General features: G+C 53.5%; 1 protein-coding gene across 1 annotated transcript in view; it reads left to right on the plus strand.

Annotated features, from left to right (window-relative positions):
• Window positions 1-1,954: 1,954 nt before the first annotated feature.
• TMEM132C (transmembrane protein 132C) overlaps window positions 1,955-27,095 on the plus strand; it is a 308,963-nt gene continuing 283,822 nt past the window's right edge. Inside the window, exon 1 of the mRNA XM_030336575.1 lies at window positions 1,955-2,039. Coding sequence (XP_030192435.1) covers window positions 1,955-2,039 — 85 coding nt within the window. The remainder of the gene's footprint in view (window positions 2,040-27,095) is intronic.

Below are 27,095 nucleotides of genomic sequence, written 5' to 3' on the forward strand. Positions count from 1 at the left end.
TTGTTCCTATTATCAGACAGGAGGGAGAGAGGATCCTAACCCCTCAGTCAGGAATAATAGAGAAGTTGTATCTCTCACCGAGGCTGGAAACATTTAAATGAAAAATATTTCTTCTCCAGTGACTTTAGGCTAACAAATAAAAATGTGAAGGAAATGTGTTTTCCATTTTAGGGGCCCGAGTCTACTTTATGAGTGCTTCCCAAGGTTTGTCTCCACTAGCAGAATGAACTGGAGAATTGGGCAATTATCAGCAAAATCCACTTAAGAAATGAAGCCTCTGCCACCCAGGCCTCCCCAGGCCTGGCTGCTTTTTCCTGCCACCTAGCCGTCTCCCCACGACAGGCATGTGGAGGGGCTGAGAAAACCCGTGAGCGCTCTTCCCTTGAAAAGCCAGTCCCGGGTCCCAGCCACGCTGGCTGGGAGAAGAAAGGGCCCCCGAGCTGGGAGTGCGCTCCAAGCCGTCGCCACCCGACACCCCTGGTTTCTCCTCGAGCCAGGCACCTGCTCCTCTGTGACTGAGCCCGGTCAGGAGAAATGGGTCTGCGGCTGCTACGATCGTTTCTCTTCGTTCCATCAAATATTTTTCTTTTCCTCTTATTTGAAATTCATTCCAGGCTCTGATGGCCAGGCAGGATGGTGACACATGGCACAGTCAGGCTTCTTTTCCGAGGCTGGGGTAAGCCAGCCCAGGTGAGAGCAGGCCCGCTGAGCCCAGACACCGATCCCAGGGGACCGCAAGGCGCGGCTGGGGAGGGCTGGGCCTCCCGGAGAAGCTTCTGGGCTCCTAATGCATCGCGAGATGGAGTTGGGGTCCCGCCTGCAGATCGTTCAGCGCCCCCCGCCCCCCGTCGCGGTCCCCGAGAACCAGTAACCGCACGGGCAAGCCCAGGCAAGCGGCCGCGATGCCCGCGCGCAGGGAGAGCAGCGCTGCATGAGTAGGGTGGTGGCGGGGGGGGGGGGTGGGGGGTGGAGAGAGGTGCACATCTTCCTCGTCTGAACCTCAGGTCTCTAGCCACTGCAGGATCAGGTCTGGCAAGGAGAGGGGAGCGTCCCCGCCTCCCTCCCTCCCCCTCGTCCTCCGAAGAGTTAGTAAGAAGCTCATTGGGGTGGGGGCGACGCGCACCAGTATGAAAGGATACACAGTGGGAAATGAGCCTCCCACCCCGGGGTTCCAGCCCCCCTCCCAGAGATACGGCACACGGACGCACACACATGTGCACACGCCTCTGTATCCTATGCACCCGGGTCCCCCCTTACACGGTGCCGCCCGTGGCTTTCCCCACTGAATGATCTGTCCAGAGCTTTCCGCAGCGAATGCACGAGACTTCCACTTCCAGATGTCCCCAGCTCTCAAGACAAAAAAAATCCAGGGATGACCGGAAATCGAGGTGCAAGGCAGTGCCTACCCCTCGCCCCGCCGCGGCCTCGGGAGGGCGGCGCGGGGAAGGGTCCAGCTCCATCTTGAGGCGCGGGTCCCTGCGCCGAAGTCTCCGGGACGTGAGCCGCAGGGCGCGGGGGGCGGGCGGCCGCACGCGGGCGGAGCGGACCCCCGGGGGCGGCCCGAGCCCCGGGTCTCCGCGCTCGGGGTCTCCTCCCACCACCAGGGATCCCTCCCGCGCGCCCCTCCCCGCAGGGCGAGCTGGGCCCCGGACCGGGGCGGGGCCGGGGGCGGGGCCGGGGGCGGGCCGGGGGTGGGCGGGCCCTGGGGTGGGCGGGGCAGGCGGCGGCTGCGGCGGCGGCTGGAGAAAAGTTGTCCCGGCCAGAGCGCGCGCTGCCGCGGGATCCGGAGCCGCCGCGTCGCCACGGCGGGGGCAGGCGCGACCACCGGATCCGCAGCCGGGCCGGCCGACTCGCAGCCGGGGGTCGCCCCGGGGCATGGGACAGCCGGCGGGGACGGCGGGCCGGCGCTGCGCCCCGGGCGGGCGGAGGGCGGCCTGAGCTGCCGGGACGCAGGATGCGCTCCGAGGGCGCGGCCCCCGGGCCGGTGGCGCCGCTGTGCGGGGCGCTCAGCCTGGTGCTCGGCGCGCTGCTGGGCAAAGGTAAGGCGGGGCGGGAAGTTCCCGGGTCTCGGTGAGCCGGGGCGGGGGGAGCCGGAAGGCGGGGTGTCGCCGGGACCTTGGGGAGGGCTCTGGTCCCACCCGGAGCGCCTGTGCCGGGCGCCCAGCGGCCCTTGCCTAGCCGGGAGCACCCGGTTGGGCGCCGCGTGCGTGGGGTCTGGGCAAATTCCGCTGGTCGGCTCTATCCGGGTTCTGGGTGCCTCCCAGGGGTGAGGGGGGGCGTGGCTGGGGGGGGGCACTGTGGCCCCCAGGCCCGAATTCCGTGCGGACCTAACCCAGCCCCAGCAGTCACCCTGTGGAGCGGGGAGCCTGCCTCGTTGCCCCCCTCCCCCAGCCCCCCGGTCGGTCACACTGGGACAGGAGGTCCAGGAGGGCGGACCTGGTCCTTTGCGCCCCGGCCGTGGGGTCCCGAGAAGCGACCTCGACCCCCGGAGGAACGCGCGCTCTCCGCGCGCCGCTCGCGGGGGCGCCGGCGGGAGCCCGGCTTGGAGGCGGCGCGCCTGGGGCGTGCGGCAAGGTGGGGGGCGCGGCGGCGGCCCGGGACCTGGGCTTCCCGGCAGCGCGGTCCCCGGAGGCCGCGCGCCTCAGTCTCCTCATCTCGGCAATGGGGACGACGACCCTGCCCAAGGCTGGGGAGGCTGCGGCGAGCGAGTGCCGGGCGCGCAGAGGGCTCACGGAGGGTGCCGCTGCCACTGTCGTGGCGGCCGTGGGCGTGTGCGCTGGGGCCAGCGGCGGGAGCGGCGCGGAGAGCGGGGCCCGGGCCCGGAAGCGCCCTTCCCGGCCGGGCGCCGGCGCCGGCGCCGGGGCCGCGGGCGGGCGGGGACTGCGGCGCGCACATCGCTGTGCGGAGTCCCGGCTGCCGGGCCGGGCGCGGAAGAGGAGAGGGGCGCTCCCCTGCCGCCGGCGGCGCGCGGGGCGGGAGACCCGGGTCTCAGGGTGACACGGCGGTGGCACAGGCGTCCCTGCGCCTTCGCGCGGCGCCGCGGCCCGGGCCCGGTCGAGTGCAGCCCGAGGAGAATCCCGGCTCTCTCCCGGCCCAGGCTCTGCGGGCTGGGCCGCTAAGGCGTCGGGAGACACAAGTTGCCAACTGAGGTTAAAAAGTAGCATTTGCTTTTCCAAAGTGCTTAAGCACCGACCGAAATTCCAGAGAAATCTGCGTGCCTTGAGGCTGCAGGTTCCCAGGCGCACCACCTGGACAGAGTCGTTGTTTTCTCGAACAGTGTTCCTTTCTCCCAGAGCCCCAGGTAGACGGCAGTGTGCGCTCGCGCGCCAAGGGCTGGGGATACTTTTCTGTTTTATCTGGAAGAGCAAACATTCGGCATCTGGCGCCTTAATTCTGCTGTTATAGCTCTGGGTCCTATCATTTGTAGGATTCGGTTTCCCAACATGTAAAGTGGCCATTAAAAAAGAAATCCCTTCCCCAAATACTTCCCGGCGACTTTGGAATGGGAAAGCGGCTGGACGGATGATGGAGAGGAAGGTGGGGTCATTGTAAAGTGACCAAGGGGTGAGAGCCCCTGATCAGGTTTACTCCCCGCCTCCGTAGAGGATGTAATCAGGCCAGAAGTCTGGGTGCTGAAGGTGCCTTGTAAAAGTAAGTTGTGGGCTTCTCTTAATTAAATCCCTTCTTGCCGCCCCCCACCCCCCAATCTGGAGGATTCTAACTGTGATTTAGAAGAGGTACCCTTACAAATGCCCATGTAGAGGAAGCTAAGGGCAGAGATTTGGTGGGAAAGTGGGCCTGGGAGTTTTATTTTCAAAATGCTGTTTACACAGCAAGGGTTGGGGGGACGGAGACTACAGGGATGGAGATTTCCCACCTCTACCCACAGTCACCCCTCCCTGGCTTAGTGCCACCTTGATTTTCCTTTCCTTGCTTCCTTCTGCTTGACAGTTTTCAGCTGCGGTTTGGGGGCCTGCGGCCCGCAACTCATCCCCTGTCAAATGTTTTCCATTGTTTCCCAGGACCGAAAGCAGCCCCCTTCTGATGCCTCCCCAAAGAAAAAGTGAGATTTCTTCTAGAGAGGAAAGTGTCCCCACCCTCATTTAAATCTGTGCTGGCTGGGGGGGGGGGGGCTTCTCTGACTCTTCCTGCCGGAGGATTTAAGTGCTGATTTCTAGAATCCTTGAAACCACTGATCAATGTTTATTACCAATTGTACGTTTATTTTCCACTGTGGATTTAAGTCTCTGCAAGTCTCAGGGTTTAGAGTAGAGTCCTTGTTCCTGGGAGGTTCTATAAATAGCCAGGACGAAAGAAGGGAGTCTTCCTAAGATTTAAGACCTAAGATGTAAGTAAGACTCGGGTAGGTGAGGGGAAGTGTCCTTCAGTTAGAGGTTGAGGAATTGACCCCAGATGAGGCAGCGGGAGGGGCCTCGGTGGGCTGAGAGGCTGCCCCAGAATGTACTCATGCTTGTTGGTCACATACAGGACCCTGGGGAAGGTCACACGAGACCACAGCCTGTTCTGAAGTCTGTGGGGCCCGATGTGCTTCAAGATTCAGAAATACTGACACCTTTGAAGAGCTGACTGGCCAGAGGCATAGGGTCGCACACACCTATGGTATAGCACCCCCAGGCTGGGTGTGGGTTTGGACCCTGTAACTGCACACATTGGTAATTTTGCGTGAACTGTACAAGTACGTAAAGGAGGATAATACCCCAACTAGCCTCGCTTCGCTTTATTTAATTTATTGATGTGTGTAGTTACTTGTTCTAAAGATTTTAAGTCCTCTCTACACCCACCATAGGGCTCGAACTCACAACCCACACGCCCTACCGTCTGAGCCAGCCGGGCGCCCTGAGGCTCACTTCGCTTTGGATCCACACTGGCCACCAAGTGAATTAAGACCAAACAAGCAGGGGCGCCTGGGTGGCGCAGTCGGTTAAGCGTCCGACTTCAGCCAGGTCACGATCTCGCGGTCCGTGAGTTCGAGCCCCGCGCCGGGCTCTGGGCTGATGGCTCAGAGCCTGGAGCCTGTTTGCGATTCTGTGTCTCCCTCTCTCTCTGCCCCTCCCCCGTTCATGCTCTGTCTCTCTCTGTCCCAAAAATAAATAAACGTTGAAAAAAAAAAAAAAAAAGACCAAACAAGCAGACCTTTTGGGATTTCGAGGTTCTTAAAATTTTTGTTTGTTTGTTTTTATTTATTTTTGAGACAGAGCGCAAGCAGGGAAGGGGCAGAGAGAGAGGGAGACACAGAATCTGAGCTGTCAGCACAGAGCCCCATGTGGGGCTCAAGCTCACAAACCGTGAGATCACGACCTGAGCCGAAGTCTGACGATTAACCGACTGAGCCCCCTGGGTGCCCGGGTGTTGTTTTTTAGAAAGTGAGTGGGCTCCCCAGATTGGGAGAATTCATGATTAAAGCAGGATTTACAACTTCAACCTTGCGTGCACATTTCCATAGGCCTCCACTGTGCCAAAGCTTGACATAGGAGTGCCTCCTGGGTGGGCTGCTTATTCACCTGCTTCCCCTCCTTGCTGCCCTCCCCCAGCCACTTGGGCCTCAGGCTCTTTCTTCTTCCTTTGTCTCACTGTTCACTGTTTGCTTAATCACAAGAGTGGCCAGCGTCAGGCAGAGAACTCAGAACTCTCAATTATATTAGTAGCTAACACCTCCATGAGCAGAGGTTAAAACAAAGCCTCTGCATGTATTAGATATTTCATACATCCATAGTCATGAGAAGCAAGGTTAATAAAAACGAGTCTTTGGTATATTAATTGGAGTGAAAGGGAGTATTACTGAATTAATGGAATAAATGGGAAGTCTGATGGATAGAATTTTTTTATAGCAATCCACTTTGTTTAAAAGTCAGATTTATTAAGATATAATTTGCATACAGTAGAATTCACCCTTTTGAGTACAGTTATACGTTTCGACAAACCCTTGTACTCCTGCAAACACCGCCACTGTGATGGTGCAGAATATTTCCATCACTCCCCAAAATTTGTCTGTGCCCCGGGTGGCCTCCCCGCAGCCCCTGGCAGCCGCTCATCCCTTTTCTGTCCTTACAGGTCTGCCTTTTTCATAATTCCGTAAAAATGGGGTCATGAGGCGATGCAGCTTTCGAATCTTTTGCTTAGTGCAGCGCACTGAATAAATATTCACCCACATCCAGTACAACAGGTTGTTCCTTCTGGATGGTACGTGACATTCCGTCAGATACCTGGGTCACACTCGTTTATTTGTTTCCTAGTTGAGGGACATTTGGATTACCCCTAGCTTTTGGTAATTATGCAAAGCGTCACTGTAAATACTCACAAGCAAGTTTTCACGTGGACGTAGTTTTTTATTCTCTTCGGGTACGTACCTGGGACTGGGATTGCCGGCTGTTACGGTTAGTGGATGTGTAACTTTATCCCACTGCAAACTCTTTTCATACGTAGTGACATTTTGCATTCGCACCAGCAAGGTATGAGAGTCCCAGCTGATTTCTGTCTCCATCACTGCTTACTGCTCACCATTTTGTTTTCTTTGATTTTTAATAGTTTTAGGAGGGGGCAGTGGTGTTTCTTTGAGGTGTCGGTTGTCAGCCTTACGACTAACGGTGTTCAGCATTCTTTGTGATCATTTGCTGTTTTCTGTTTTCTTTGGTGAAATGTCTCTTTCCGAGACATTTTACGGAGACCTTCTGCCAGTCTGTGTTTTTGGAAAAGCAAAGGTGTGTAATTTTAATGAAGTTTGCTGTGTTAATTTTACTCTTGGTAATTTGGTGTCACATTGAAGAAGTATTTGCCTAGCCCACGGTCACAGGGACGCTTCACATGTTCACCGTGTTGTTCAGGCACCTCCCATTCCTACTGACTTTAGTTTTTTCTTCCGTCAGTTACTCAGAGGAGTGTTGAGATCTCCAGCTCTGTTTTGCAGCTGTCTGTTTTTCATTAAAGTTCTGTCAGCTTTTCCTTCGTATATTTTGAAACACAGCTTTAGGTCCATACACACCTAGTATTGTTATGTCTTTGTGGTGAATTGACCTCTTTTTCATTATGTGATAGCCTTCTTTATCCTTGGAAAAATGTTTTGAAGTCTGTTTCATCTGCTATTAACATAGGCACCCCAGCTTTCCTTTGATTAGTGTTTGCGCTTGTCAAATTTTTTTTTTAATTTTTTTAATGTTTATTCTTGAGAGAGAGAGAGAGACAGAGTGTGAGCAGGGGAGGGGCAGAGAGAGAGAGAGAGAGAGAGAGAGAGAGCGAGCACAAGTCGGGGAGGAACAGAGAGAGAGAGGGAGACACAGAATCCAAAGCAGGCTCCAAGCTCCAAGTTGTCAGCACAGAGCCCGATGTGGGACTTGAAGCCATTAACGTCAAGATCATGATCTGAGCCAAAGTTGGACACTTAACTGACTGAGCCCCCTGTAAAATCTTTTTTTTTAACTAATCTATTTATTTATTTATTTTTTATAAGTGTTTATTCATTTTTGAGAGAGAGAACGTGAGTGGGGAAGGGGCAGAGAGGGAGAGGAACAGAGGATCTGAAGCGGGCTCCACGCTGACAGCAGTAAACCCAAGGTGGGGCTTGAACTCACGACCCATGAGATCATGACCCGACCTGAAGTCAGACACTCACCCGACTGCGCCATCCAGGTGCCCCTGTGTCTTTATATTTAATGTTGTTTGTTGGGTTTTGCCTGTTCATTCCATCTGTTAATCTGTGTCTTTTAATCTTTGTGTTTAGACCGTTTATATTTAATGTGATTATTGATATATTTGCATGGAAATCTGCCACCTTGCTCTTTGTTTTCTTTATAATCCACCTGTTCTTTACCTTTTTTTCTTATTTTTCTGCATGGTTTTGTATTGGATACATGTTTCATGATTCCATTTATGTCCATATTGGCTCACTAGTCCTACCTCTTTAAATTTTAGTCATTGCTGTAGGGTTTACAAAATACGTCTTTAATTCATCAGAGCCTACATTCACAATGTGTTATGCTGCCTTAAATGTTGTGTAAGAAACTTAAAACAGTGCACGTCCAATACTTTTTCCCTCTATGTATAATCCTTTCCAAGTGCGTACATCTTACACCCTAGGAATCGCTAAGAGAATTTTCAGTTAGAGATTATTTGTATATACTTTGAGGAAGGATAAAAATCATGTTTCATCGGCTTGCCTTGGTTTCTGAGTGGGTACTTCTTATACCCTTGAAACAGTTTTCTCTGCGGGACTTTGTTCTGTCTCCTGCTTGTGTGCTGAGCTGCACAAAAGTGTTTAAACACCTTAGGGATTTAGAAGTTAACTGCCTTTAAGGAGAGAACAAAGGTGAAATACAACACAGCCAAGTCTGAATTAGCAAAATTTCCAGGACAGCGGTTCTAGATGCTCTCCTAGAGTGACTGATTCCTTGTCTTCTGCAGTGTGTACGTTCCTTTGCCACTGATTAAGGATGTTCTTAGTGGTAATGTTAGGCGTGTTTGGTTCACAATTGCAAATGTCTGCAATGCTAAGGCAATTCAAAGGGTCCATATAGGAGACCATGCGTTCTCTACATAAAATGCCTTTTCTCTCTTCCTCAGCACCCTTCCTGTTGTCAGCAACGTGCAAAACTATCACTTATGGATTAGGTAGGCAGGCTCAGTACCATAGAAGGAGAAGCTTAAGTTTGAGCCTTTGTTGTGTCATTTCCTAGATGCATTGGTCAGAAGCCTGTGTCAGCCACAGAAACATCTCAGGGCTGCCTGAGAAATAGGGATTTGGAGCACATGATCCTGGAGGTAGAGGAGAAAGGAGCCGGTTTCCTACGGGTCAGAAGTTGCCTTATTATAATTGATGTCTTGCCTCACGGTGCTGCCATCGTTTTATTCATTTTATCTCTGTGCTCCCGTTTTAGAATCTAGGGAGAAGGAAAGCCTAGAACCCTGGGCGAACTTTAGCATCACCTGGGGAGCTTTCAAAAATGCTAATCGCCAGGCCCTACCCCACACTGATTGAATGAGGATCTTTGGTAGCGGTGGACGAGGGGTGGGCATCGAGGCGGGGTTGGTCGTACTTAGTTTTCTGAAGCTGCTCTGGGGATTCCACGGTGTATCCAGGATTGAGAACTGGTTGCCTAGGGTCCTGTCTGCGCAGAAAAGGTGAAGACCCTGTGATGGACACTTTCACCATTTCGTATTCAAGGGGAAAGGGTATTTCTCCCAGACGAAAAAGGAGGAGCTGTTACGCAAGGCGGTGGGATGGGCGCTGGATGCGAAATCAGCCCCTGTCCATCCAGCCTCGGTTTCACGAGGTGGCAGTAATAACACCTGCTCTGCAGGATTATTGAGAATGTGGAGGGAACAGCGAGCGGGAGACCTTAGCACCGGGCGTTAGTCTCCTGAGGCTGCTGTCACAAGTAACACCGAACTGGGCAGCTCGGTGTGACAGAACCGTGTTCTCTCTCAGTTGAGGAGCCTGAAATCTGAACTCTGGTGCCGGAGGGGCCGTGCTTTTCTGAAGACTCTGGGGGAGGACCCTTCTTTGTTCTGTCCACTTTGCTCCCTGCCTGCACCTGGATCCCCCAGCCTCTGCCTTCCTCCTCACATAGCTTTCTCTGCACACCTCTTCCCTCTGCCTTACGAGGACACCTGTCACTGATTTCCGGCCCACTCTAACCCGGGGTGAAGTCGTCCTGAGATCTTGGACTGAATTACGTCTGAAAAGACCCATTTTGCAAATCAGGTCACGTTCACAGGTCCCATGTGCACATATCTCTTGGCGGCCACCATTCCATCCATCATAGCCGGCGAGATCAGGCACGTAGAAAAAGCTCACCAGGGGCGCCTGGGTGGCTCAGTCGGTTAAGCATCCGACTTCGGCTCAGGTTATGATCTCACGGTTTGTGGGTTCGAGCCCCGCGTCGGGCTCTGTGCTGACAGCTCGGAGCCTGGAGCCTGCTTTGGATTCTGTGTCTCCCTCTCTCTCTGCCCCATCCCCACTCATGCTCTGTCTCTCTCTGTCTCAAAAATAAATAAACATTAAAAAAAAAAAAAAGAAGAAAGATAAAAGAAAAAGCTCACTAAACCATAGCTCTTAGGATATGCATAATTACCAAAGCCACAGAGAAGGGGAATCACACAACGTGATCCGATAGAAACTACCCGTGGATATTTTTTAAGTAACTGGGCATCATGTATAAGAAAGAACAGTGAGCATGGCAATATCGGGGAACAGGAAACTGTGGTCAAGTGTGAAGGTGTCCACTCATTATCAGCCTAAACAGAGAGCTGGTGGTTTATATTCTGAGACCTCCCTTGACGTACTTCATGCTTAAATGCAGCTTGGATGTGATTCTGTCTGGCTTAGTCTCCTAATACCCGTGATACCTGCCTTCTCCCCTGGGTCCCCAGAGTATCAGAACCATCGAGAACAGCTCTCTCGTCTTTCCTAGGTTAAAGTTTTCACCCAGCTCTGCTGCGGACTTTTCATCTTTCTTGTTCGGTGCCTCCCTCCGGCCCCTTAATTACAATGTCTGCTTTCCGCCGTGTTTCCTCACGGTCTCTGCGGACTCAGAAGCAGTAGACGTGTGGATATAACACTACCCACTTGGGCATATGGTGGTCGATGAGCAGCTCTTCGAGGCAATGAGGGATTCTCGTCTTCTCCAAATAAACAAAGGAAGTTTAAAGCAGTCACCCGCCATCCCCGCCACACACACAGAACAGAAGGCTACTTCTGCTCTAACCTTGGCGTTCCAGCGAAGTGATGATTTGAAGCCAAAAAAAAAAAAAAAAAAAAAAAAAAAAATCTAAACCTCACCCCATAAACAGGATGTGGTGCTGGGAACGGCATCTCCAGTGGAAACAATGAGGTTGTGTTTGAAGCCCTCGGACAGGTTTTCCCGCCTCCCTGAGGGAGGTGGTCTTTGAAAACGCACCAAAATGCCCCAAATCCCTTGATCAGTCCTGACTCCCTTGGTTGCAAATAGTGAAAAACCCGACTTGCGCACATGGAATCAAAGCCACAGACTTTAAAAAAAGGAAAAGAAAAAAAAGGCGGGTAGAATAAATGATGTTGCTCAGGTGACTGAAAAGCCCGTGTGGGCTTCAGACACTGCTGGATCCAGGGGTCAGTGAGTGCCACCAGACAGAGCTCTTGGCTGTCTGTTCTCCCCCATGGTCTCTGTGTTGGCTGCGTTTTTGGGTGGTCGTCGTTGTCACCAGGGGCCCTCCAGCTTCACGTCTTGTTCACAGAGCGCACTCACGAAAAAGAAAGTGGCAGGGCGCCTGGGGGGCTCAGTCCCTTGAGCATCTGACTTTGGCTCAGGTCATGATCTCGGGGTCCGTGAGTTCGAGCCCCGCATCGGGCTCTGTGCTGACAGCTCAGAGCCTGGAGCCTGTTTCAGATTCTGTGTCTCCCTCTCTCTCTGCCCCTCCCCTGCTCGCACTCTGTCTCTCTCTCTCTCTCTCTCTCTCTCTCTCTCAAAAGTAAACAAACATTAAAAAAATAGAAGGACAGAAAGTGGCTTCCCAGGGGTGCCCGGGTGGCTCACTTGGTTGGGCATGCAGCTCTTGATGTCAGCTGAGGGCACAGTCTCAGGGTTGTGAGATCGAGCCCTGAGTTGGGCTCCACACTGACAGCTGAGAGCCTGCTTGGGATTCTCTCTCTCCCTCTCTCTCTGCCCCTCCCCTGCTCCCTCTCTCTCTCTCAAAATAAGTAAACATTAAAAATATTATTAAAAGAAGGAAGTGGCTTCCCAAATGATCATAGAAAGAGTTGATGGAGTACATCTCACGTCGCTCACTGGGGTCCCTGCCCAGCCCTGAGCCAGTCAGGGGTGAGACGAGAGAGAGAACGGAGGTGAAGACTGGCCAGGCCTGGGACGTGCTGGTCTCGGGAGCCCGGGGTCATCGTACAGAGGGCGTCGTGGCCCAGAGACCGGGCAGGCCCTACGAGACGCCGGGTGGGCACGAGTCTGTCCAGCCAAGCAAACGAGCGACACGAGGGAAACCAGAAGCCAGTGGGGCGGCTGCCTGTGGCAGCTGTCATCAGTCGGAGGCGCAGCCCGCGGGAGGTCACCCTGTCCCCCGGCCGTGTGCACACGCGGCCGCGTCCAGGCCCTCGCGCCTCCTCCCCCTCCCAGGCACCTGCACCGCACAGTGGTTTTCTCTGGTCTTCCCTTAGCTCTGACTTTCCTCCTCCCCTCTCCGCCTCCCTCCCTGCATCAGACCTTCCCTCGGGGGCGGGCCGGGGACCGGGCACTACAGCAGGGGCAGTGAGGTCTTCTCCCTTCTGCCACCTGCCAGGCGCCCGCCCAGGACCCAGAGGGGCCCCCGGACTCTGGAGCACTCAGCCACAGAAGGCGGCCTTGAGAGGCATCCTCGCTCACGAGCAAGAAACCGGATCCTGGGGGAGATCTCCATTTGGGGGGTTTGTTCCGCTCCAGCGCCGTTTCCTCATTCCTCCTCCCTGCGTGGCCATGTGTTTGTGAATCTTTTGGGTCAGTGCACAGCCTCAGGTGACCGTTTTCCTTCTTTTCCCCCTTTATAACTGTAAGCAGAGAATTGACTCTGAGAGCAGGCCCTCTCCATTTTCCTTCAAACCTGGTGTTTTCGTCTAGTGCGCTGATGTCCTGATGACAAAATGCCATTTTCTTGCCGGAGTCTGTCATTCCCTGCTACTGGTCAGTTGTCTCTCCGGCCACGGTGTGGCCCTGGACACCCGCCCCCCCCCCTGCCCCCCCCAGCATCCATGGCTTGGGCCCACCCACAGCAGCTTTGGCAGGGAGGTTGCCCATCAGTTCGGGGGGCTCCCTTTCGTATTCACGGGCAAGGAAGTGTGCGGACATCAGCTTCATGCCAACCCTCAGTGGCTGGGATTTCCCGGTCAGGGGGATTTTGGGTTTTTTTTCTCAGATGCCTTAACCACCTGTTCTCCCGGCGCACACGTTGCTGATGATTTGGTCCTGTCACTTCCTCATTCCTCACTGCCGATCGTGTAGAGAGAGTCCTTGATGACTCGAGAAGACCGAAGTGTCCACCGTTGTCAGCTCGTAGCAACTGCATCTCGGTTGAGGAGGCCCCCTTCAGACGCTTCCTGACCAGCAGTGAGATCGCGTCGTCCTCTGTTCAGAACCCTGCAGGGGCAGGGGCAGAGGCAGAGGCTCCCGTCAGATTCAGAGCCAGAGTCGCAGTCTGTTGCAGGAGCTCCGAGGTGCTGGGTGACCTCTGATCCCCGAGCACCCTTCTGGCCTCATCTCAACCTCCACACCGTCACATGTGGACTCCGACCGCAGGACCTTTGCACGTGCATATTCACTTCACTGACGCTATCCACGTCAGGTCTCTGATCACAGGTCACCACCTTCTCTTAGAGAAGTCTCTCTTTCTCTGTGCCATCTGCTGAGTCGTCTCCTTACGGCACTTTCTGTGCTCCTTCCTTTTTTCTTTTCTTTTAGTCTTTGTTCGCACTTATCACCACCTGATAATCCACAGATTTGACGTATTTGTTTGTCGGTCTCCCTCTCCGCTAGGATTTAAGCTCTCTGAGAACAGAAAGTGTTTTCTGTCCCGTTCACTGTCGTGTGTCCCTGTTCTCCTTACCGGCTCCACTGCCTGGCGTGTATGAGGCCCTTACTACTTGGCGGATGAGTGACTTAATTCTATCTTTGTGTCTGCCTTTCACACAGAGCAAGTCTCTTCGATCTTGGAAGGTCAGAAAAACAGGTACGTTTTATGTGCAGGACCTCTTTAGCTGGCTACCATTTTATGAAGGGTCTCGGACTGGGCTCAGAACCCGCCAGTATCCCTTCGTCTCCTCAGTCACTCCAGAAGAGCGTCCCTGTCAGATTTGAGGTGAGAAGGTTCATACAGGAGCGTGATGCTGGCCAGGAGATGTGCTGGCCAGAGGCCGGTTAAGTCTCCCACGTTCTTTCTGTGTGGCCATCCTTTCCTGCGCCCCTCTGCCTCTTTCTGGTGAGATCCAAGAGAGGCTCCTTCGCAGATAATGGTTCCCAGAAGTGGCCACAGGAAAGGAATCAACTTAAAACAGAGACCAGAATTTCACTGTGTAAACAGTGAAAAACATCCTTGATTAGGACTTTCTCTGAACAACTGAGTGGATTACGGAAATAATGGCAAGTGATTGCACATGGGTACGAGATATCTTTTGGGGGATGATGAAATTATACTAAAATTAGTCATCAGATACGGCTTGATCCAGGTGTTCAATTACGACATCAGTCTTTGTTTCGTTCTTTTCTTTGTTTTAGTTCTTCTCTTTGCCTGTGATGGTGGCGTCTCGCGGTTTCACCTTCTCACCCTTGCTGAGGTGAGGCTGTACCGTGTCTCACTGCCTCAGTTTGGTTCTAGAACCTGGGGGAGGAGCTTCTGAGGGCTCAGAGTGGGGTGCCGAGGAAAATTTGGGTGGTACCGCGAGAAAAAACGGTGAGCGACTGGGGACAAAAAAAAACCGACGTCCCTACGTTTCCAAATCGAGGAGTATGCACAGCACAGGTAGAGGAGACAGAAGTCAGGCAGACAAGTTGTACCTCTTTGCCGCTCAGAAATCTACCTGCGTCCGTGCGGACGAACAGGACGCAGCGTGAAGATGTGTTTGTCTAACCGAGTCTGTGTCAGACTTGCCCGAACCCGGGATGAGCAAACGTCATTCATCGCTCGCCTGTCAAGCCAGCGTTCTCCACCCATCAGGCAAGATCAGGTGCCAGAGGGAGCCGGTTTCAGCAAGTCCGTATTTTGGCCTTGGCCTCGCTGACGGGTGCTCACTGGGAGGCAGGGAGGGATAAGGTGTTCATCCCGCCTGGGTGCGATCGCCGCTCCACTGTGCAGATATGGGCACGCTGATGGAGCCGGCAGAGCCCCCGTTTCTGGATCTGTGCAAGGAGGCTCAGAGAGATTGCAGAGGGGCCAGTGGTTGCTGGATAGTTGGCTCCCCTCCCCCCCGCCAACCATTTGCCCACATTCCAGATACAATATCTATTCTTTACATCCTTCTCTGGGCTCTGGGGGGCTGACCCCTCAGGGGGCAGTTCCTGTGCCTGCTGGAGTCCGTCTGGAGTTGGCCAACGGGGCCTTGGCAGGGGCTGGAGGGCAGGACAAGAGGAGGCTGGCGTATGTATGATGCACCTGCTCCCTGTGCGTCTGCCCCACCCCCACCCACGACTGGAACACTTGTCGGGGGCCCCCGTCTAAGACCCGCCCGTGCTCACTGGGTTCAGTACCACTCCCTTCTCCTCTTGCCCCATCTGAAGGTGCCAGAGAGGGCGCTGGGTACCACTGGGCGCCCCCACCGTTGCTCATCGGTGGGCACCCAGTGCCGGCTTCACATTTCCTCCATGACTAGTCCCCCCTCAAGGCACGCGAGCCCTCTGAGTTGGATTCTCCTTCCTCTTGAGATGGACACGTGTCCAAATAAAACTCACACATAGGGGAAGGTAGTCGGAGGCTTTCTTGTTTTCATCTTCAAACAAGCTCAGACATCTGGAAGAGCTTCGAGGACGAGTGCCTGGGACTTTCGCCCCCCGAGCCATTTCCGAGTAACGGACCAAATAGACGCTCATCGCCCCTGAATGTTGACTGCGTGTTTTCTCGCCCACGAAGCCCTTCTCTTCCGGAAGCACAGTGCAGCGACAAAATCGGGGAATTCGTGTTTCTGCGTTACTGCCTCCCAGTCCTAAGACCCCAGCCCAGTCTCCCCTGTTGTCTGGATAAATCTCTTCCGTGTCACGCACGGCTCTTTATTTTCCTTCAGTCTTTTCTCGGATTCCATGACCGTGACTCTTCTGAAGATCGCAGGCTGGTTATTTTGCGGCCGTCTCTCGACGTGGGTTCGTCTGACGTTTCTTCATGACCACCTTCTGATGACGCACCTTTGGCAGGAGTGTCCCAGAGGGGCTGTTCTGGTCTCGTTGCGTTTTGTCAGGTGGCCCGCGATTTAAATTTGTCACGCTGAGTGGTGGTCACTCCCTTGATTCAGGCGGCAGGCGCCAGGCTTCTCTACTGTGAAGTCACTCTTGTCCTCTGAGAAATGAGCAAATATTTCGTGAAAACACGTCTAGAGACAACGTAAACATCCTGTTCGTCCTAAGAGTTTCGATATTTCATTTATGGATTTATTAACAGAATGGGCTCCTGGATTTCTTTTGTCGAAGGCTTCGGTTTCATCGCTGCCATTATTTTGATGTTCAGGATATCCTACCTTTGGCCAGCGGGACCCCTCTCATCATATCCCGGGTCCTCTGACACGTCCTCATTGTCCCTTTAAGCTCCCTCTTCCTTCCTGGGTATCAGAAGAAGGTGGAAGGAGCATCTTGTACTTCCCCTGCCCTGGGCTTAGAATCAAGCTGAGTTCCTTTTTTTTTTTTTTTTTTTTAAATTTTTTTTTTTTTTTCAACGTTTATTTATTTTTGGGACAGAGAGAGACAGAGCATGAACGGGGGAGGGGCAGAGAGAGAGGGAGTCACAGAGTCGGAAACAGGCTCCAGGTTCTGAGCCATCAGCCCAGAGCCCGACGCGGGGCTCGAACTCACGGACTGCGAGATCGTGACCTGGCTGAAGTCGGACGCTTAACCGACTGCGCCACCCAGGCGCCCCAAGCTGAGTTCCTTTTAATGGGCAGGCATGGTGCTTAGAAACCCAAATCTAGGCTCTCGATGTGCTCGTTGCTATTTGGGAGTGCGCTCCGTCCAAACCTCTCTGCGGACAGAGCCAGGAAGTGTCGCACACACGTCCCCACCTCTGTCTTCGTCTTAAAATGCGTGAGTTCACACCGATACCTCACAGTCTAATAAGAATCACGGGGCTTGCTCCAGATTTCTTCTTCTCTAGGTTTGTCACTCCCTCCCCTGTCTCCATTCCAGGCCCCCCCCCCCCCCCCGTTTGTCCCCTTCTCAGGCCACTTGGGCTCAGCCACATACGTCTCTTGCTGGCTGCCCTCCTCGCCCCACTAAGCCTGTGGTTCCTGAACATTCCATCCCAGCTGGCTGCTTCTTCCAACCACCCCCACCCTGGTACCCAGCCCGGAGCCACTACGTCCACTGGCCCTGGCCTCCCAGGCTGGCCGCCCTCCCAGCCCTGGTGGCATCATGCCAAACTACTCTGAAAAGGAGGAGTCTGTGTCTTCTTATTTGCATGAGTTTCACTCTATTATTTTCTTAGAAAACGTCTATATGTTTCAAACCACAGGGATATGCTATAAGTCCTTTGTGCCAAGGGGTCCTTCTCCTTTTCAGGGGCAGATGAGGACTGCGACCAGAGAGGACCGCGGGCCACTCCACTCTGGCCACTTGTTTCAGGAACCCCTTGTCCACAGGATGGAGGACGGAGTGGGTGACACCACTTTAATGTTTCCTGGTACCCATCTGTGATTACCAACATGTACCGGGTGTGGCGATCTGAAATGAACTCGTTTTAAAGATTTTTTAAATGTTTATTTATTTTTTGAGAGAGACAGCAGGGGAGGAGCCGGGGGGGGGGGGGCAGGGGGACAGAGGATCCAAAGCGGATTCTGCACCAACAGCAGAGAGCCTGATGCAAGGCTCGAACTCACGAGCTGTGAGATCATGATCTGCCAAAGTCAGGCACTCTACTGACCGAGCCTCCCAGGCGCCCCCGAGACGAACTCAGCATAAACAGTTTTGCATTTGCAGTACCTGGGGAAAAAAGAAAGTATTTTTCGTGCATCTAAATACCTTTATTCGCCTTCACACACGTGTTTGGTATTCCGGAAGGGTGTGCCTCTTTGGGACAGATACACCCATGTATGTATATATTAACTTATTCTTCACAGAGACCCCACGAGGTGGGTACAATTGTTATCCCAATGACCGGGAGCACGGAGGTCTTCATGACTCAAGCAGACCAAGAAATCTGGGCTTTTAAGACCGTGAAATGGTCCTGTTTTCAAGGTGTGGCTACAAATCCAAAATCCGTTCAACGCTTCGTGGGACACACAGTCTGGATTACGGTCTCTGGGCTCCCAGTCCTTCTCCCCTGCCTCTCGTGACTCCGCTTGGGCAGGAAAGGGCAACTAGAACTGGCCCAGTCTGGGCACAGGCCCATGTGACCACAGCAGCGAGATCCACACACGCAATGATGTTGGCCTCCAGTCCACACGGTTGGAGTCGGGAGAAGAGTTCTTCCCGGGAGAGGCGGGGACGTGGGCACCAGACAGAGAGGAGGGATGCTAGGCAGACCGAAGCAGTGTCCACGGTAGAGGATCCCGTGGACTGGGTGGAGGGGGGTGGAGTGACCCGAGATGCTGGACAAGAGACGGCAACAGAGAGAGAGAGAGAGAGAGAAGGCTAAGAAGGAGAATGAGGGGCGCCTGGGTGGCTCAGTCGGTGAAGCGTCCGACTTCAGCTCAGGTCGTGATGTCGCCGTCCGTGAGTTTGGGCCCCGCGTCGGGCTCTGTGCTGATACCTCGGAGCCTGGAGCCTGCTTCCGATTCTGTGTCTCCCTCTCTCTCTGCCCCTCCCCTGCTCACGCTCTGTCTCTCTCTGTCTCAAAAATAAATAAACATTAAAAAAAAATTGAAAAAAGAGAAGGAGAATGAGAGCTCCATCAAGGGCCGTTCCTTCTCCAGTACGATGGTGGCAGATGTCTGGCAGGAAGCTGGCTTCTTCCTTAAGTTTTTAAATCAGGGTGGCACGCCCCTCCCCCAGTTACGACCCCCCCGAAATGTCTCCGGAACGACTGGGCCTCTTTTGTCTCTCATCACCCTGAAGAGCACAGGCCAGTTTTTCGGTGCGGTCTCCCTCGGGTTGGCCACTATTGATTTTGGAGTAGTAGCAGTATTTTGAATTGATCCGGCCCTTCTAGACGTGAACTTCTGAGTTTGGATGATTGTATTTGGTGGAAACCTAGTATCACTGATGTTTCGAGATCCCTGCAGGATCCACTGTCCACCCCCCTGCCCCCACCCTTTATGTTTAGCGTCCTGGCTCACTTGACAGAAGTCCCCAGAAGCCCCAGCATAACGGAGACCGGCTTGTGAATTTGTTTATTTATTTATTTTGAGGAAGGGAGGGAGGGAGACAGAGAGAAAGAATGCAGCATGCATGGGGGAGGAGAGAGAGAGGGGGAGAGAGAGCATCCCTAGCAGCCTCCACATTGTCATCACAGGGCCGGATACAAGGCTCGAACTCCCCAACCGTGAGATCATGGTCCGAACCAAAGCCGAGAGCCGGACGCCTCACCGACTGGGCCACCCAGGGGCCCCCGCCAGCCTGTGAATTTTAACCAGAGGTTCTGCAGAGCGAGAGGACGAATCTGGCAACCCCACAGGAAGCAGTTGTCCTGAGTCAGCCGTGGGCCAGGCCCCACTCAAGCCCGGAAGCCCGACCCAGCCTGCCGTCCTGGAGCGTCCCCTGGGATGTAAGCCCTTGTGACGGCTGGCCCTTCGGCGACAGGTGAAGGGAAGGTCACATCTTCCTGCTCCCCCCACCCCCGCAAAAACATATTAAAATAAACACACGACCGATAACGTGTTTGAAAGTCCTTCTGTGTTTTACGCAACGTCGTCTCCCACCCTGCACGTGGCAGCAGCAGACGGCGGCAGGAAGCTCTGATAACGGGCGCTGTTTTCCTTCGTGGGCTGAGTGTCCTGTGTCACCGAGCTTGGAAGCAGAGGGCTTCTGCTGAAAGTGTAAGAGTGATTTCCCCAAATCTTGAAGGAGGGGATCTGAAGCCAAAGAAGGGAACGTCCTTGGCAGTCACAGAAGCACGCGGAGGATGCGACACGCGGACCCTGGCGTCGCGCAGGAGGAGTCGTCCCACCCGGAGGTCACCTGTTCCAGACCGTGACATCCCCAGGCTCTAACCAGTATCTCAGGCAGCGTTTCCCAGCTTTGAACATATATGCTCTTTTCAAATCATTATAACAATCCGGAGATTTTTCTCCGTCCCTTCTCCCAGGGGGCTATATATATATATATATATATATATATATATATATATATACTCTTGCTTAAGCATCCTGCTCTGTCTTTTGAGAACCAGAAGAGCGACAGATGCTTGCACTTTGTCTTCTGTGGCTCATCACAACACATCGGTCATTTGTCAGTTTACTCACGGGAAATATCGAGCAGCGCCTTGAATGCGAAATATGCCCCCAGGATAGGCACACACCGGACCCCTGGCTGAGAATCCCCCCCCTTGGACGGAAGCTGGCGGGAGCCCGGCTTACCTGGGCGCCGCCCTGCTGGTGAGGCCGAGCACTGCCGCCGCTGGGTCGCCTGTGCAGAAAGGGAGGCCCCAGAGGGAACGGGGACACCCTCAGGGAAGTTGCCCTGGAGACACTGGAATCCCTCGTGAGCGCAGCCCGGGACAGGTGCGTCCGAGGTGGAGTATACTGCGGCTGCCCCGTGCTCCGGAAGCTTGCGAAGCCAGCCCTGCTCCAGTGCTGCCCCTGGCTGGCGGTGGGCGGGGTCTTCCTAGAGGCTGTGCTGCTGCTCGGCCGCCCTTGCCCTCGGGGTCCCATTCTGTTGGCCACGGCTGGCCCTGGCCACGGGCTCCCCCCCACCCCCCGCCGTGGCCCCACCGCTCGGCTCGGCAGTGGCTCCTACGGTGGCTGGGACCTGGGGGTCTCGCCGTCTTCTTTGGCTTCTTCACTCTTGTGTCTCCGTGTAATCAAGTCCCTGCCTTCAAGCCCCAGTGGCAAGAGGACTCGGCTTCTGTCTTTCTGTCCGGATGCTGACAAAGTAGCCTTTCCCGCCCCCCTGCACCCCCACCCCGTTGAATGTTCAAGTTTGCTTTCTGCTTTTTGCAGTCAGAAGACTCCTGACCAAAAAGAGTGCAAGGAAATAGACTTGGATGGAGACCCCTGGACACAGGCCTGTGTCTGTCAGATTCTCCCCCAGCCCCGCTGCGAGCCTGTGTTTGTGTCATTTAGAAGGAGGTTGGGGGCGCCCCGGTGGCTCAGTCGGTTACGCGTCTGAATCCCGGTTGCAGCTCAGGTCACGGCCTCAGGGTTCCTGGGGTCGAGCCCCACATCTGTGCTGACAGCATGGAGCCTGCTTGGGATTCTCTCTCTCCTTCTGCCTCTGCCCCTCCTGCTTTCTCTTTCTCTCAAACAAACTTAGAAAATAAATTAAGAAAAGCAGGTTGATGATCCCTGCTCACCTCCCATACGGAGTAGATGTGGCTCAGAGTGGCCCCGGGAAGGGTTTTCTGGTCTATACTTCTAGAAGGTAGGTTGCCCAGGAGCAAGGAGTTTTGTCTCTTTTGGCTGATCTGAAACCTGGGTACCTAGAGCCGGGCACAGAGTAGGCACATCATAACACCTGCTGTATGAATCGGTAAGAAGGCGGTGAAATCCGTAGACTGGATCGCTACCAGCATTTCTGTTTAACGAATGGAATTGAGCGGAAACTCTCCGAGTGCCTCTCACCTGGTAGGTCTGTATTCTCTGCGTGTGCCAGCTTGCATTGTAAAACGCATTTCTGGCGAGAGACAGGATTGAACGTAAGTTCGAAAGCCAACAAACGAAACTACGCAGGTCACTTTCTGTAAACAGTTAGGGGCTGGGTACATCTGACCACGTCTGAATTCTCAGTGTACCTCTGCGGCACAACTGTGTTTTCCAGCCATCCCACACCATGTCATTCTCTAACCTTAGGAGAATGTGTCCTATAGAAATTGTTGCTGGTTCAAAAACCGGGTAAGGTATTAAAAAAAAAAAAAAAAAAAAAAAGCCTTTGGTGATGAGAGAAGTCCCAGGGAAGGGTGGGTTTTATTTCTTGTCTTTCGTACAAAATATCACTCCCTCCTTCTTGAGCTTTTGCGTAATTGGACACACACCCCCGTGGCTGGGGTCGAGGGTGCAGAATACGTGTGTTTCTTTCCAGAGCTGGCTCCGTGCAGAACCCCAGGCACTCTGGGGGGGTGCGAGTGCCGTCTTCTATTTGAATGAAAATAACAGGTCTGTTCATTTCTTCTTCTTGCTGGCGGGTGAAGGCGGGAGCTTGAACTTGCTTTAGTGAGGGGAGAAACCTCTCCTTTGGGCTCCTGACTTCCTCTTTCAGGAGTGGAACTCCTCAGAAACTGGCCTGTCATTGTTTTCCTTGTTCCCCAACCTGCTCAGGTCAGGGGTAGTTCTTGACAACAAGGAAGGAGCGTTCCGGTGACAGTCAGAACAAACCAGAGCCTGTCACCTAACCCTGTCACCTCCCTGGGTTTTATTTTAATTGCCGTTCTCTTGAAAAACACGGTTCCTATTAAATTATTCATGGTGGTATAATGTTTATGTGATCAGAGTAATTATTATAATTACGCATAGTGAATTTTCATAATTAATGACCGCGCTCAGGTTTCCTCTGGCACAGAATATTTCCAGAGGGGAATCAGATGATCGGATCCCCTGGGGACTCAGAAGGAAATAATAGGGTGACCTATCTTGCGTCTTGCTCAGCAGCAGGAAGGTTAGGTGTTCACCCCCCGGGGATGGGGATGGGAGGCGTCTTGAGGAGAGGTGGGAGAAATGGAACCCATTTCACGGAGCGCGTTAGAGGCTCCAAGTTCAGCCCCTCTCAGGACACCTGCCCAAAGCTGTCCTGTCAGAACAGCAAGGCGATGGCAGGGAAGGGCGCAAGGGCCCCTTCCCATGCCCATTCTGGTGGAGACCAGGACCTGCCAGTGTCTCTCCTCATCCCAAACCACCCAGAAACAACTCGACAACAGTGAAACCACTCCCTGTGGTTCCTGATAGCAAGGTGGCATTGCCCTGGACTCGGGGTTCAGCTGGCTCCCTCCACCGTTCTTGAAAGCGTACGAAGTGCAAGCAGGATGGGGCGCCCGGGTGGCTCAGCCGGTCGAGCGTCCGACTTCGGCTCAGGTCATGATCTCGCAGTTCGTGGGTTCGAGCCCCGCGTCGGGCTCTGTGCTGACGGCTCGGAACCTGGAGCCTGCTTCGGATTCTGTGTCCCCCTCTCTCTCTGCCCCTCCTCTGCTCTCTCTCTCTCTCTCTCAAAAAGAAATAAACATTAAAAAGTATAATAAAGTGCAAGCAGGAGGGGAAACGGGTGGTAGTGTCCTGATTACAGGAAGATGTGGACGTTTTGTGGTGGACGTTTTGTGGTTGATGCACAGTATTTAATTCCAGTGCCTTAATTCCCGCATTCTTGACTCGTATCTGAGGGTCTGGGTTGCTGTAAGCCCAATGCAAATATATTCTGTAGTTATTCTCAAAGACCCTTCATACGTATATTATTGCATTTCAGCCTCACACCCGTCTCGCAGATGGGAACACTGAGACTCAGTGTGGCACAGAGAAGCCATGACGGCCGCGTGCAAGTCTGGGACATCCACCTGCCTGTCCCACCCCTTCCTGCCACTCGCGATCTAACCCTTCAGGCAACTTCTCAGGCATCTCCCCACCCCCACCTCCCAGTGTGCCTTTCAGTACCCTGGAGGAGGGGACAGTCAGAACAGGGAGAGGACCAAAAGTCCCACGTGAGCTCTTGCTGGGCGATCGGAGGTCAGTCCAGACCCCCCGTTGAGTTGTGAACACCGGCTCAGTTACCAAATCCGCCTCCCCGGGCCTCCCGTCCTCATCCACAGAGTGGTGCACTTTTCAGATCCCGGAGAGTTTTCCGGTCTTCTGTCTCCCGCCCCCCTGCCTCTGTGACTTCTTGAAGACACGACTTTGCCTCACGCGTTCCTACGTCTTCTGGGTGTTACGGAGCATCCGGTGCGTAAGAGTGAGACGCTTCTCAAAAGAATGAACGGACGTCCTGGCCTCTCTTCTTTGTGTCACCTGTCTTTGTCTCTCTTTGTTACATTTACTGCAGTAGCACAGTATTTTAGAATGTTTGCTGATGTGATTTCGGAGCCCATGGCCTGAAGCCTGGACCAGGAGAGAGTACTGAGGGCTGATCCGATACTGAGACCGGAGTGTCCCAATCTCTGGCCACTCGGGTATCATAATTAGGGTGCACTGAGCTGCAGGTAAGCAAGCTGTGTTCCATTCTGGCTCACACTCCGGAAGTAGGGTAGTTACCATGCTCACCGATGCCTACTGTTGCCTAAATGGTCACCATCGCTCCGTCTCTCCAGAACATCCTCAGGGCTGGCCTCGTCCTAAAGCTGGTTGTCCTCACGGTCACGGGACGGCTGCGCGTGGCTTTCACGGTACACAATTTATGCTTGCAACGGCCGAGGGGTACACGAGGTTTTCAGGGCTCTCTTTCAAGGATGGGGGAGAACCATCCTCAAATTTCCCTCTTTTTGTCTTGTTTGTCACGTTCAAGGCTCCCAGCCTTTCTTCAGCCAGTCACAGGGAAGGGAGCTGGATAAGCCTCACACAGATCAGAACCAACCCTGTGGCTGACAGTGGAGTTGGTCTTGGGCTCCGTTCCTGGCTCCCAGGGTGGCGAAGCACAGGGTTGAATAAAATCAGGAGTATGCCAGGAATTAATGTTTTTCATTACACTGACGCATTGCTTTCACTTGCCAACCGATTTTTTTTTTTTAAATCCCCGGGTTTAATATACTTGCAATAATGTCTTCTAATAGGCATTGAAATAAATATATAATAGTACAAATAACACATATTTATCTGTGTGCCATTTTGGGACTCACTGGATTAGAGAGACGCCCCTGCCTGCTTCTTCCGCCGAAACTCATCCTGCGATCTCTGCGTGGAAATGCGGACGTGTGGATGCAGCTGCAATTCTGCCCAGTAGATGGTTTTTTTTTTTTTTTTTTCCTCCCTAATTGCAGTGGACATATATTAGTTTTTGCCTTTTTAAACTTTCATGACTCCTCAGAAAGAGTGGAGAGGTTGTTTTCAGGGCTTGGACTCCACAACTTTTCGCTTGGCCCGGGCTTGAAATGAAGAGAGGCAAATGGAATAAATAACAGCCGCGAAGGAGATAATACGCTATTCACTGCTTGCCTCTGGCTAATTTTCTGCGATATGAACACCATGCCTACGTCGGGCTGGACCTGATGGCTCCCCACTGGTGCGGGGCCAGCTGCCGTGACTATTACAGGTTTGTAAACTCAGAAGGGCTCCAGTGTGGAGCTAGATTTATTTAAAGTCATAAATGGATTATTGGATTACCCCTTGGTCTGCCTCTAAGTAATTTATGCCCCCGAGCGTGGCGCTAAGCCTCTAATAAGCTCCACCTCCGGGGGCGGGGGAGGTGGTTAGCGGGGGTCTTGCCATAATTAATATGGAATCTCCTTTTTTATGTTGTCGCTGCATTGGGGGTCGACATTGAGCTGGGGCTCCAGGATGCTGGCTTAGAAGGTGCCGTGGACTTGAAGTCACAACTTTGATCCTTCTGTCCTCTTTCCCAGTCCTTTGGAGAGCATAGAACTCTCTGCTGATTAGCACATGGTGTGTGGTTGTCTTTTTTTTTTTTTTTTTCTTTTTTTAGGATTCAGTGTCTCATCTGAACCCTTCCTGGCTGCCAGTTAACTCTCTGAGTATAATGATTTGTTTGAATTTTATATTATGATTTTATTTTTTTTAAGTTTATTTATTTTGAGACAGAGACAGAAACAGAGACAGAGAGAGAAAGAGAATGAGTGGGGGAGGGGCATAGAGAGAGGGAGAGAGAGAAAATGAGTGGGGGAGGGGCACAGAGAGAGGGAGAGAAAGAATTAGTGGGGAGGGGCAGAGAGAGGGAGAGAGAGAATGAGTGGGTGAGGGGCAGAGAGAGAGAGTGAGATGGGGGGAGGGGCAGAGAGAGAGAGGGAGAGAGGAGAATGAGTGGTGGAGGGGCAGAGAGAGGGGAGAGAGAGAATGATGATTGGGGGAGGGGCAGAGAGAGAAGATGATTGGGGGAGGATCAGAGAGGAGAGAGGGAGAGCAGAGATGAATTGATTGGGGGATGGGCAGAGAGAAGAGGAGGAGATATAGAGAATGAGTAGGGGAGTGGGCAGAGAGAGAGGGAGAGAGACGAGAATGAGTGGGGGAGGGCCAGAGAGAGGAAGGGAGAGAGAGTCCCAAGCAGGCTCCACACTGTCAGCTCAGAGCCCACCTCAGGGGCTCAGACTCACAAACCGTGAGATCGTGACCTGAGCCCAGATCAAGAGTTGGACGCTTAACCCACTGAGCCACCCAGGTGCCCCCGTTTGCATTTTCAGACGTGACGCGTAAACAGAGAATTGAATGGTAGTTGCACACTAGGCGTTGAGGTGGAGGAAACGGGGACATTGTCCAAGGACGGCGAATGTCCAGCCGTAAAGATGAGTCGGTTCTAGAGATCTCGCGGCAGCACGGTGACCCCAGTTAACACTGTGTTTGTGCACTTGGAGGTTGCGGGAGTCGACCTAAATGTTTCTCAACTACAAAAGAAAAGTTGTAGCGATGGCGACGTGATGGATGTGTGAAACCACGCGTCCTGGGGCATCGTTTTGCATTATGTTTGTGTATCAGATCATCGCGTCGTGCACCTTCAAGTTGCACAGTGTTATATATCAAATCCATCTCCGTAAAGCTGGGGGGAGAATAAGCCGGGGTCTGATCAAACCCCTGAGAGCCCGTATGCTGAAAGTAATGCCATAGTCCTTGCTGGCTGCCCGCAATTCACAACTGACACGGTACTTAGCTATAAAGCAAAAGGAAGAAAGCCCAAGTAAATATTCGTCTTCTCCTGGTTCTGACTTCAGTTATCAAAGATTTTGGAAAAACACCCTCTGCCCCCTTGGTTTGTGGTTCCCTGCCGTGCGGGCCCTGGGTGTAATTGCCCAGAGGGCCATTGAGGGCCGCGTTGGGCTGTGAGCATAGTTGGAAAGGTCGCAAAGCATTTTCATGTTATCCCCCCACTTTACCTTCTCCGGGACTCCTGGGCGGGCGCCGTCCCTCCTGCCCAGCACTCTGCTCGGGATGCCACCAAGAGAGCCCTGAAACCCGTGTCGTACATCGCATGTGGGGGCCCGTGCTGGGGCATCAGCTCCAGATGGCCGCGTGCTGTGGTCCTGCCTAATGCCGCTCCTTGAACCCCAGCCACGCTCCCTCCCTCGGCCTGGGCTCTTTTCAAAGGAGGGGACACCCATACGCATGCCTGGTGCGTTGAGAAATAGTTCTCTCTTAGAAACTTGGGGTTGGGTGGATACCAGGCTCCATCTGTAGTGGACCTGAGCTAATCTCAAACTCA

This window comes from Lynx canadensis, chromosome D3, assembly GCF_007474595.2.
Source record: "Lynx canadensis isolate LIC74 chromosome D3, mLynCan4.pri.v2, whole genome shotgun sequence".
Taxonomy (NCBI): domain Eukaryota; kingdom Metazoa; phylum Chordata; class Mammalia; order Carnivora; family Felidae; genus Lynx; species Lynx canadensis.